The 11,758-nt window shown below is 41.7% G+C and overlaps 2 protein-coding genes across 5 annotated transcripts in view; one reads left to right on the top strand and one right to left on the bottom strand.

The window, feature by feature from the left end:
- Positions 1 to 2,738: 2,738 nt before the first annotated feature.
- Positions 2,739 to 4,425, bottom strand: LOC116385469 (endonuclease domain-containing 1 protein-like). The gene is made up of 2 exons (XM_031850966.1): positions 4,132 to 4,425; positions 2,739 to 3,353 (listed from the first exon to the last, which is right to left on the bottom strand). The coding sequence occupies exons 1-2, from the start codon at positions 4,423 to 4,425 to the stop codon at positions 2,739 to 2,741; spliced, it is 909 nt and encodes a 302-aa protein (XP_031706826.1).
- A 2,226-nt stretch (positions 4,426 to 6,651) lies between these two features.
- gigyf1a (GRB10 interacting GYF protein 1a) overlaps positions 6,652 to 11,758 on the top strand; it is a 15,794-nt gene continuing 10,687 nt past the window's right edge. For all 4 annotated transcript variants that reach the window (XM_031851195.1, XM_031851194.1, XM_031851196.1 and 1 more), the window contains exons 1-3: positions 6,652 to 6,894; positions 10,070 to 10,729; positions 10,820 to 10,883. In XM_031851195.1, the coding sequence (XP_031707055.1) occupies positions 10,849 to 10,883 (35 nt within the window). In that variant the 5' untranslated portion in view covers positions 6,652 to 6,894; positions 10,070 to 10,729; positions 10,820 to 10,848. The remainder of the gene's footprint in view (positions 6,895 to 10,069; positions 10,730 to 10,819; positions 10,884 to 11,758) is intronic.

The raw sequence follows: 11,758 nt of genomic DNA, 5'->3' as shown, positions 1-11,758 counted from the left end.
ACTGCTGCCCTCTAGTGGTTAAATCGTGTAATGTTTATGATTCATTATATGATGTAACACTGATGTAAGACTGCTCCGGTCTGTCTATGTTCATCTTGCATGCTCTGCTCTGTTCTTTAATGTAACGTTACTGGAGCTAGCTGTTAGCAGACTGTTGTGCTAGCAAGCAGGCTCGCTCGCGAGCTGTACCCAGCATGCAGTTCGGCAGTGAAATTTTATAAATGTACAATTATTATTGTTACAAATTGTTTATGTGTCACAGACTGTTGTGTGCTGTTGTGTTTTTCTCTGTTAAAGAGCATTAGTTGTGGGTTGTTAATTGTTGTGTTATGACCATGACTAGGGTTCCCTAACCCTAACCCTAACCCTATAAGACAACGAGCACTGACCGCTGTGCATTAGCAGCAAAGAATACATTTAGCTGCATGTTGAAAGCAGACAGAAGTTGTTTTGGCTATGTACTGGTATAATGGTGCGTGAAGAATTCATATCATACGGTAAATTAAAACCGGTATACTGCCCAGGTCTGGTCTTTATTATAGTTTGGACAATTTTGTACCAATATTTGACGGGCCGGATTAAAAAGCCCAACGGCCGTAGTTTGCCCATGCCTGGGCTAGCGGCTAGCTGAGTGTCTTCTTCTGCTTATTGGAGCTTGTTAAACGACTGACTGACGCATTACCGCCACCAGGTGGTGGGAAGCTATATTGTAACTGAGCGTCTCATGGAGAACAGTAATATCTCTGGTGTCTTCAATTGATAACCTATGCGGTCCCGCGGGCCACAGGTGCAAAACTGAAAGTTTTTTGCGGCCCTCTAGGTGAAGTTCGCGGCCCCATCGTGGTCCGCGGCCCCATGGTTAAGAATCACTGGCCTACAGCAGAGACATCCGCGTTTTTCTCATGGGGGGGAAGGTCATATTACTAGTCAACCACAACTTATAAATATTTCAAATTCGACTCAAGTTCTAAGGCTTTTCAAAGATTATGATGTATATCATGCTGAATTACATTATTTTTAATGTTTGACTTCAATATTTCATTGTAAATGTGTTCTGGCTTCAATAAATACTGGAATACGCAGTATGTCTATATTTTAATTTAGGGAATAGGATATAAGGACAGCTTATATTGGAGTGCAGCAACTTATTCTTGAGTTCACTGTGCCTTGGCAGATGTTATTGAGCTGGGAGCAAACGCCTTGTAAATACAGCAGCCTCGAGTGTGTTGAGAATCAGTATCCAGGGTGTAGGTGGAGGTGTTGTCCACTGAGCTGGACTGGTGTGTTTATCAGGGTTCAGCTGGCCCCACATAGCATTTGACTAAACTGCAACAGTGAAGCCATTGTGTAGCCGTTAAATTGGTTAGAGGGGTATAAACCTGTCCAAAGGTTCTCGTCTCTGTGGCCTGTTATAAAAGCTTTTGGGTTACACATTTCAAATGAAGTCCTCCCCAAAAAGTACAACATGCAATGTAACTATAAAGACATCTGGAGAAATTAATTAGTAACATTATTTTACAGATTAGTTGTCAGAGTTACTAATACAGGAGGATTTCACAACGAAATAGGGATAAGTGACATGAAATTGACTGGGGAACACTATCCATAGGCAGTGCACTCTGAACCACATATCATATTATGCATGTTTGCAACTGTTTTTTAAATTTTATTTTATTCATGTCTTTTTTTTTTTTTACAGATGTGTCATTCATCTCAAACATTGTCAGTAATCAATATATACAACTTAAGCAAATATAGTAAAAGCATATCCACAGTAAAATTTCTGAATTATAGCCTGTTCTAAATAGAATTTATACATAACAGAACTGTCACTTAACCAACATATTTTAAACACTCTCCAATGTCATGCATGAAGGTGCAGGGTATGGTGGACTACTGAGGGCCAGAAAATTCTTACATCATTTATTGCATTCACTGTTCATTCATGTTCAAGCATATGAGCTAAACTCCCCATAAAGAAAATGTTTTGGCTCTTGCCTGTTTGATTTAGCACACTTTTCCACACACACTATTCCTCACTTGTGTTAAAGATAGTAAATACTTGTCATAGATAGTATTGTCTTATTTTAAAATTTGTTCAGCACTGCCATATCTACAGTACAGGCAAATTACCTAGACTAAGGCCTAATCTGATTTAGCCAACATGTGGTGGAGTTGTTTCTCTTTTGAAATACACATGGATTAGAGTTGCATGATGGGAAATGTAGGATGTAGAGTTCTTAGGGATTGGTTGGTATTTGACAGTCAATTCAGGATACCTGTCGTACTGCTGCTTTTATTTTTATTTTCTTGTTTCTCATAGATCCCCTGACTTCATGGACGTGTGGTTGTAGTGCGCACCTTTTAATGTGCATTTACACACAATTTGCTTTGTTGATGCTAAATGGTCAACTGTACCATGGTCCATTCAATTAATCTGAATCCAAACCTGCCAAATCAAGAGCCACGTTAGTCATGAAATTATTTTTTCCCTCCTTAATATAATTCCCATTTTAATTCAGCGGTAAGTATGTCAACAAAGCAAAGCTCGGACTACAACGCACACACAGAGGAAGAGCGACTTCATTCTCTGTTCAGGACGACATTACGCCACTAAATCTTTACTTGGCAAATAGTTTGCTGTTGTAATTTGCGAATTCAGCACCTTTAACACTGCCTCAACTTGAGTTAGTCCTGTTTGTACAGTAGGTAGGCTTCATCCTCGACTGTGCAGCCCGTCATAGTGAAACACTGGTCAGGTCTCTCTTCTTCCTGAAGGTGCTTTCTGACAAACAACCCTTGTAGAAAATAGTCATGTCTACATCTGTCTGGCTCTTCAGGAAGCTCTCCAGAGTCTTCAGAGGGACTTCCACCACACTGTGGTCAGTCTGTTCATTCAGTGCATAGCCCCCATAACCAGGGAACATGAACCTCACCTCGTAAGGAGAGTTGTGGTCGAACCGTGGGCAGCAGTAAGCCAACCATAGGTGTTTTGGGATTGCCAGGCGGTCCCTGTTATCTCGCCGGAGGGTCCCCCCAGAGACGGTCACCCCTGTCACCATGAAAGATTTGCCGTGGCAGAAGTTGTTGAGGCGGCGGCGGATGATGTCCAAGTATGGGTTCCAGGAAGTGTCCAGGAAGTGTGTGATTAGTGGGACTACATTGGTCAGAGTATATGTGGAGGACTTGTCATCGGGCTCTGATTGGTGCAGGTCAGGATTCAGTGGGCCACGTTTATATTCTACAGCATCTGTGTAGTCCTCCAACACGGCCTGGCTGTCCTCAATCAGAGGTGGGGTGTCCTCAGTAAGGGGAAGCTCTTTCATGTTGCCACTCTCATCATCTGAAACCAACTGTAGGGAAAAGGAAATGAAAGGAACGTGGTGTTTATCATTTTCAAAGTGACTGTTTTACAAAGGTTAAGACACTAAAATGCAGTTCCACTAATCTAATCTGACTGAAATACGATTCCACTCAAAAAGTTTCAACTTCTTACACAAATCGAATATGAATAATGATTGGTTCGTTTTATTAACTGCTGAAACGATAATTATCCAATTAGTGTTTATAAAAAAGGAGTAGTTTTGAGGATGAGCTTATTAACTTTCTTGCCAAGAGTTAGATGAGAAGATCTCATGTGTTCTCAGTGTCTCAGTGTGTATGTTTTTGTACACGTAGGCTAGCTGTCTTTGTGCTGAAATCATTTTTCTGTAAACGTTTTCTAAAAATACTTTTTCCTCGTTGTTTATCTGTAACTATTCCTTGAAAGACAAGTATGTTTGGGGATATGTTTGGGGGGATTGGCAGGTGGAAATTCCTCCATGTTTGTCCGGCATTAACTCCATGCAGGCATTGTGTTCTTTACCAAATTCTGCCACCAGTAACTGGCCAAATGGCAGCAAGCAGTAGTCCCAAATTCATCTGGTGATGTCACCAATACTTCTGTTTGTGCTGTTGGGTCTTTAATAACATGCATACTGACACTGATCTTTACTGCAAAGCAGCTGGAGTGAAATACAAACAGGGATTGTACTACAGTTAATCTTGTTATTGGCAATATTATCAAAAAAAGAAAAGTCAGTTTCTCGCTTAACACAAAGTGATAATTAAAACGAATACATTATACTCTACCTGTGGCTCGTACATCCACGGTGTGTCCATCCTCCTCTTCCCATCAGACTTCTTAAAGATGTAAGCTGAATAGAGGGGGAGGCGGCGACTGCTGTCATACAATGTGGCGTAGCACAGTTTGTCTGCGTACTTCTGGCAGACCCTCCTCAGGTCAGCTCCCTTCATCCCTGCAGGTGGTGTCTGCATGTAGAAGAAATGGCTGCAGTCTTTGAAGCTGTTCGACACACTGGCGCTCACCAGGGGGCACGCCGTCAGCAGGGAGACGGACAGGACGCAGGTGCAAAACGGATGCATCGCCACACGACTGGAGTCAATGAAAATGGTACAAAAATTGTGGAGGGGACATGTCCTGTCTCACATCTCTGCGGGGGAAGAAATTCCATGTGGTGATGAGTGAATGGCTGATTTGTAATTGAGCATTTGTGTTACCGTCACAATCTGGTGAAGTGTAATGACAGTTGAACAGACACTCGGTATGCAAAGCTGCAGCAGCTCAGGGTGGATCTATTGGCTGCACGGTTGATTTATCTGCTCCTGCAATGTGTGTGCAGCCATGCATCTCTGCACAGGCCTCTGCTAGTAAGATTGCAGCTAAATCAACCATTTATTGGATCATCAAGAACTTCAAGAAGAGAGGTTCAATTGTTGTGAAGAAGGCTTCAGGGCCCCCAACAAGTCCAGCAAGCGCCAGGACCGTCTCCTAAAGTTGATTCAGCTGCGGGATCGGGGCACCACCAGTGCAGAGCTTGCTCAGGAATGGCAGCAGGCAGGTGTGAGTGCATCTGCACACACAGTGAGGCGAAGACTTTTGGAGGATGGCCTGGTGTCAAGAAGGGCAGCAAAGAAGCCACTTCTCTCCAGGAAAAACATCAGGGACAGACTGATATTCTGCAAAAGGTACAGGGATTGGACTGCTGAGGGGTAAAGTCATTTTCTCTGATCAATCCCCTTTCCAATTGTTTGGGGATTGCATCCTGAGACCATTCATGTGTGGGGTTGCTTCTCAGCCAAGGGAGTGGGCTCACTCACAATTTTGCATAAGAACACAGCCCTGAATAAAGAAGGATACCAAAACATCCTGTAATTGTCAATAAAAGCCTTTGACACTTATGAAATGCTTGTAATTATACTTCAGTATACCATAGTAACATCGGACAAAAATATCTAAAAACACTGAAGCAGCAAACTTTGTGAAAACCAATACTTTGTGTCATTCTCAAAACTTTTGGCTACGGGTGTATGACCGAGCCAATGCCACCAATTCAGTCAGGGCTCTTCACCTCCAAGTGTCCTATGAATCACGGCAACTTTTCCATCTTGTATTTCTCCTATAAGATGGAGTGTGTCCCACTCGTCCCGCAGCAGCCTGACGATGGGAAGCAAGGGTGAGCTATAATAACATTAAGTGTAGTCTTTCATGGTTTGACAGACCTGGAGTGACCTGTATGCAAGGATACGACTGATTCTCATATGAAAATAAATGTGGTAATGTGGTAAACATCTAAATTAGCGTTTTTTTCACCTTTGTTCTGTATTTATTTCTGCATGCTTTCTTACCTATTAAAGTAGTCTTCTTGTATTTCCTTTAAAAAAAAAGTGTTGATATACACTTGATTATAACTAACACCTTGATATTTACACAAAAAACAATAAGAGGTGACTTTGAATTGGTGATATATCATCCCTTTTTGGTTGTTATTGTTCTTGTCCCTCTTTGTTGTATGATAATTACTAATGAACAATGGATTTTCACGCATACATAAGTAATTTCAACCCTATTATGCATGCCTTATAACACAATAACTGCTTGGTAATACAGCCGTTCCTATTAAAAAAGTATATACATATATATTTTTGGCACATGTTCTAAATATTTTTCTCATCCACTTTCACCCCCTTGTTGAGGGCGCATGAAATATAGTATTAGTTCAAACTTAGCCTTCATGCATGTTTACAATATTGTATCATTATAATATTGTGAATGGTCCCATTTCAAAGGAGCAGGCTATGTGTATCTGTCCCAAATCATTTACCGTTTATTTACACACTGCCACTGTTAATCAACAGCGCCCTCTGCTGACGAAACCCTATATTGCCGTCCACAAAGTCTCGCGCATGCTCAGTTCGACATTGCTACTCAACATGTTCTGCTAGTCACTCAGTTCACTTTCAAGGGTATTGATAGCTAATAACTCAAAATATATCAGTATGCATTTCAAGCATGATGCTATTGGCTGTAAAGTTCATGTAACAACTTTGTCTCAAGTTATTTTGTTATTCCTGCCTCGCGAATGTGTATTCAACTGGCTGTTTATGCCTAAAACACAATCTTGTGCTAAAGTTGGCCTCGCTGCTCAGCTTACTGGCTGATTAAACGCATCATTAGACGCTCTGCATTTAAAAAATACCTTGCAAAGTGTACTCTTAACAGTGTCCAGGCTGTTAAATAGGGGTGTGTTTACCCTGCTACAACATTGGTTAGCCGCTTGTCAATGGCCAGTCACGTGGTATCACACGGACGGCCATGTTTCCGAAACACAAACAACAAGAAGAGCAGCGACTAGGAGCCAGCAGACATACTGATACGCAGCAGCGACCGTTGGAGGAGAGGGGAAAAAATAATAAATAAAATACAGAGCACGACTTTCTGAAAGTACGATTCTGTCGTTTACAGTGTTTAACGAGACCAATGCATACGATATATTGGCTGTAGACACGCCGTGCAGACAACCAGTCTGGTAACGTTAGCTATAAACATTGAAGGTAAGCCACGGTTCCTCTTTGCAGCTTGTCTTCTAGCTAGCTGGCTAACGTAAGCTAACATGCTAACCTCGGCTCTAGCAGCTCGAATGGTTTGGTTTTATCTGTCGTGAAAAAATGCATTTGCACTAAGTCCTTTTACGGTTAAAGCGTTGTTGTTTCTGCCATTTTGTTTTGTTTACATCGCATTAGCCCTAGCTTAACACCGACAACGGAGTGGAGGTGGTCGTCCGTACATTGGCGGAGAAGGCCGGGGAGTCTGCTCTGAACACTCCGCCCCCTCCGCCATCATATCGGGTGTCATTTGAACCTAGGAGCCAAGGCCTTTACGATTAACTCATAGCTTGTGCTAGGTTAGGTAGCAAGCTAGCTAACCTATCTCTGTTATGCAACAGAAATATGGTATTGTGGGTTCCGTATACCGTTGTAAGGATATATTTATGTACTTTTACCTACACGTAGATCTGCAGTAATGAGCTTGAAAGACGAACAACTTAACGATGTGCGCTAATGTAGCTCGCAACCACTCACGGTAGCTAACGTCAACTCGAGCAATTTTGTCAATACGTTAGCCATCTTTACGACGAAACAGTTGTTGAGTGTGTTAAAGTTTGAGTTGGTATACATTGAATGTCAGCGTTATTGTCGCTTTTCAGTCGGCCTCGCAGCTTAAAGTCGTTATCCCGCCACATTTTGAGGAGCATAACAATTGCTAATGTCCTAATGCATAAGAAATGTCATGTTCTGCAGGCGACGTTATTACTGCGTGACCTTGCTTGAGTTTCCTCGGTACAAAGTTTGAGCTGGACACTAAAGATTGCTATTATTTGCCTGTTGTGGCCCGGAGACCGGACGGAGTAAAGTTATGAAATACTTTGAAGCCATACTAACCGCATTCAGTCTACAGATGTTAAGGTTCATGTTAAATATTCTTAATTGTTGCTGCTCTAGGCTGATACGTATTTTTTATGACTTTAAAATCAAGTGCCTGATAGTAATCATAATGTCATATGTTCTCTTGTTTTGCTGCTTTTTTTTAAATGACAAATGATTGCAAAATGTAAGTGTCACAATGCTCATGACATTTCCAAACACTTCCTTTTAAGTATGATTACCAGCATTAAATAATTCCCAGATACTTAAACCATTTGCATCAGTAGCCTAAATAAGTTTATCAAACAGTTGTGGTATCCAGAGGTTTGAGGGAAATAGTACAATCCCATTTGGTGGCTTTTGTCCCAATTTATCTTCATAACAGTTATATTTTTTTAGGTTTCTGTAGAGGTTGACATATTTTAAGTTCACACACACACAGGGCCAACTTTACCTCCAGCTGATAAATTCAAAATAAGATTTAACAGTTTGTTACTGCTGTAAGTTGAACCTGTCGGCATCCAATTTCCAAACTGTTGCCTTAAACATGTATATTTTTATTTATATATGTTGTTAGTTATGGTAGTGAATATCTGTGGAGTTACGCAGAAGGTAGACTGTCAAAGTACTCTGCTGTAATCATGTTGTACTCGATTTTTTTTAAAGGTCATAGTGTTAACCGAGTGCAGTGTGGCCTAACAAGTTGCAGAAGACCAACGTAAATAGTGCACCTACAAAAGGATGATATAACGTGATGCTAACGCGCGCCACACTTTGTAACAAAAGCTTGTTTCACTTCGTGCAACATATCAGCGGACTTTCCACAGGGGTGTGCACAATGCTAAAAAAAAAAACAGTATTACAAGTACGAGGTCACAAACACTGTTGATTCACCTCATAAGAGCACTGCAATATATAGAAAATATGCTCAATATGTTTTTACTTCCAACCAGAAAGAAACTTGTTGAAATGGCATGTGTTCTGTTAATCAAACAGCCAGAGATACTAAATACATACAAATGCACTAAATACACGTCTGTATGAACAGTAGACAAAATCACTGACTGTAAAAAAAATTCTGATCCTCTCACATTGTATCCCACAATATCATCCAACCCTCAGCAATTGGTTATTTTTTTAAAATCAATTTCCAATGTGATTGTAATTGGGTACAGCTGATTAAAATCTGCTTATTTAAGTCACCAGAATTTATGGCCCCCAATATAGATCTAAAGGACAAAGACATTAATGTGAACACATGCTTAGTTTGTTTTATGGTTGACTTAATGGATCAGACTATTTTCTGATTCACTCATCGTGTTCATGAAGTTCTATCGTGCTCCTAACATCTTGCTCGATTGAAGGCAGTCTTAATTAAAATGCCTTTTTACCGATCGGCTCCTTAGATCAGCCTACAAAGCCCAACAACCTGGAACACATTGCTCTGAACAACTGCTTAAGCTGATGCTAGATGGTGCTTGGGAAACATAATATCTGTGACATTGCATATGATGGCACATCTTGAATTCAGCTTGTGGAGATCAGGCTGGTCTGCTGGCCGCTTAATACAGAGCAGTGCTCCATGCATCTGGAATGTGAAAACTAACACAATCGTGATGGTACAAAACAAAAAATGTGTAGAGTAACGTCTAGGTTTAAAATGACCACATCTACCTAGCGTAAACATTGGTATAAGTTGTGAATAGTGGTAATAGCCAGACCCAGCTGTACACCCGGCTCTATTAACATTTCTGAAATGGCGTGGTCACGTAAATGTTTAGGAATATGTTTGTGTCGCGCTAACCATCTATGAGCATTAACTGTTGAATTGTGGTCGCCTGGATATCGGTGTAGCTGCCGTGACACTTTCGACTATCAACTATCCCCAAACAGCTGCCTGGTTTACAACATCACTGAAATCTACTCTCTGGATTGGAAAAATGTCCCGCGAGCAGCAGAAACACGGGGCCACCATCGAGCGCTCCTCTCGAAATAGTTTGCTAGTTTCATTTATTCCGTGTGGGAACACCACAGTGTGTTTCTCCCAGCTCCGTGCGCTGTAACGGACTGCGCCGGTACCTTTCAGCGAGTCCAAGGCTTGCTGTGAAAATAGTGTGTGAAGGCTACGCTCTGGAAAATCAAATGACACTTGTTTTCCTATCACAATACGGGTGGACTGCCAAGCTGTGAAAATGCATCTTAACAAACAGCTAATTTACTAAGTGCACAGCTCTAACATTATTCTTTCCACCTGTCTTTTAATGGTTTCTCTGATGACCTCTCTCAATCTCTGCTTCATTTTCAGTGGTGCAAAGGGAGGAGGACAGGAAATAAAGGAGTTACCTGGAGGGTCTCCGTCAATCCACATTTCAGTTGGAGCGAGAGGAAAGGGCACGGAGGGAGAGAGGGAGAAAAGAAAAGAAAAGAGGAGTCACGTCTGCTCTTGGCAGCTGTTCCAGCAGCCTGTTTCAGTGTTTTGGCTGTTTTGTTCCTGCGTTACTTTTTTGATGAATCAATCGATATTTTTAACTTTAATGTGAGATATAACTGCTGTAAAAAAAGGAAGGAAAAAAAACATTATTACTAGCAAGAGTGTTTTATTTTGTTCCATCGTTAATTTCCAAGGTTCTTTTTTTTGTTTCTTTTTTTATGTTCATCAACCCTTGTCGGCTGTGAGTAGCAGGAGCTTCCATTCTCCAAACTATAGTCGACCCCCCCCCCCCCCCCCCCACCCACCCCTGCCTTCCTTATCTAGTTAGGACCTGATAACCTGGTATTCCTCAAGCACCTGAAACTGGCAGCTATTCTCTTTGTGTCTGTGTGTTTGGGGATCTCTGTGACCACAGCTTAAGCACCACTCAGCCTTCTAGTCACCTAAGCCTAACTAAAGCCAGCCAGCCAGCCAGCCCTAGCCCAGTCCAGTCCAGCCCAGCCCAGCCCAGCCTGCTCCGATCATCTGGACAGGGTAAGGCAGATAAAGGCACATTTGCTCTTTTGTTTAAAAAAATGTTTTTTTTCTTTAGAATTTAAAACTTTAATATGTTTTTCCTCTCAGATACTCAGTTCTGTGTGGACGTGAGGAATATGACTGCTGAGACTCTTAACTTCGGCCCAGAATGGTAACTGATCTGTTTTCTCTGCATTATTTCAGCAAATGTTTGAAGTCGTACTGAATTCATAGTGTCTCCTGAAGATGTAATCCGTTTGAAGATGTAATGAAGTTATGACCGACTCAACTCAATATGTGCCTAACTTGCTTGGTGTGGAGAAACTTAAGGGCAATTTGCCCTCGTGATGAGATCAATTTTTGTGTAAAATTGACATTTTACAAAGTCTGTATGACATTTTGTAAACACAGTCATTAGTCTTAGTAGTCTTCAGTTTGGTAGCACTCCATCGCTTAACGGCCTGTGACTGCTGTGTGCATTCTTGGTGCAGTGCCAGCTTTGCACAACATTTCTCTCTTTACACATCTGCAGCTGCTTTCCTCTCGGTGGCCCTCCTCGCCCACTTTTATCCAGTGGCCGGTTGGAGTGCTCGCCACATGCAGCTGTCTGGTGTCCGGCATGTTTACACGTGTTTTAATGCCTGTCGGCGTGAGAAAATTATGTCGACCATTTGAGGTTTTCTTGGCAGTCGAGAGTGCGAGTCATTGTGGTAGAATTCAGTGAAAACATTCTGCCTCACATTTTGATTTACGTACCCGTTATTCTGCCAACCTTTGCTCTATAGGAGCACAAAGGAGCGTGAATGTATAGATTTAAGTGTGGTTAGATTTCACGTTTTGTCTTGTTTGAGAGGAAGCAGAATTCTGCTCAGGTAGAAGTGGATGCAAACACATTTCTTAGTATCTCACCCACTGCCATGTTTCCTCAGCTCTGCTATTATTATTCATATTAGTCGCTGCACCACTTATTTTTACCCTCTTTGATATGCCACCAACTGGTCTTTTATGATGCCTTCCTTTACCTCTTACACCCCCCCCCCCCCCCCC

This window comes from Anarrhichthys ocellatus, unplaced genomic scaffold (assembly GCF_004355925.1).
Source record: "Anarrhichthys ocellatus isolate YVR2014 unplaced genomic scaffold, GSC_Weel_1.0 scaffold11, whole genome shotgun sequence".
Lineage (NCBI taxonomy): Eukaryota > Metazoa > Chordata > Actinopteri > Perciformes > Anarhichadidae > Anarrhichthys > Anarrhichthys ocellatus.
Note: the sequence above shows the minus strand (reverse complement) of the source record. Positions and strands in the feature narration are given on the sequence as shown.

Bases quoted from the DNA above. Each gene is read 5' to 3' on its own strand.
- LOC116385469 (XM_031850966.1), bottom strand. From the start codon at position 4,425: ATGCATCCGTTTTGCACCTGCGTCCTGTCCGTCTCCCTGCTGACGGCG. The intron at 3,354-4,131 runs GTAGAGTATAAT...TTTTCCCTACAG, and splicing joins CGTGGATGTACGAGCCACAG to TTGGTTTCAGATGATGAGAG.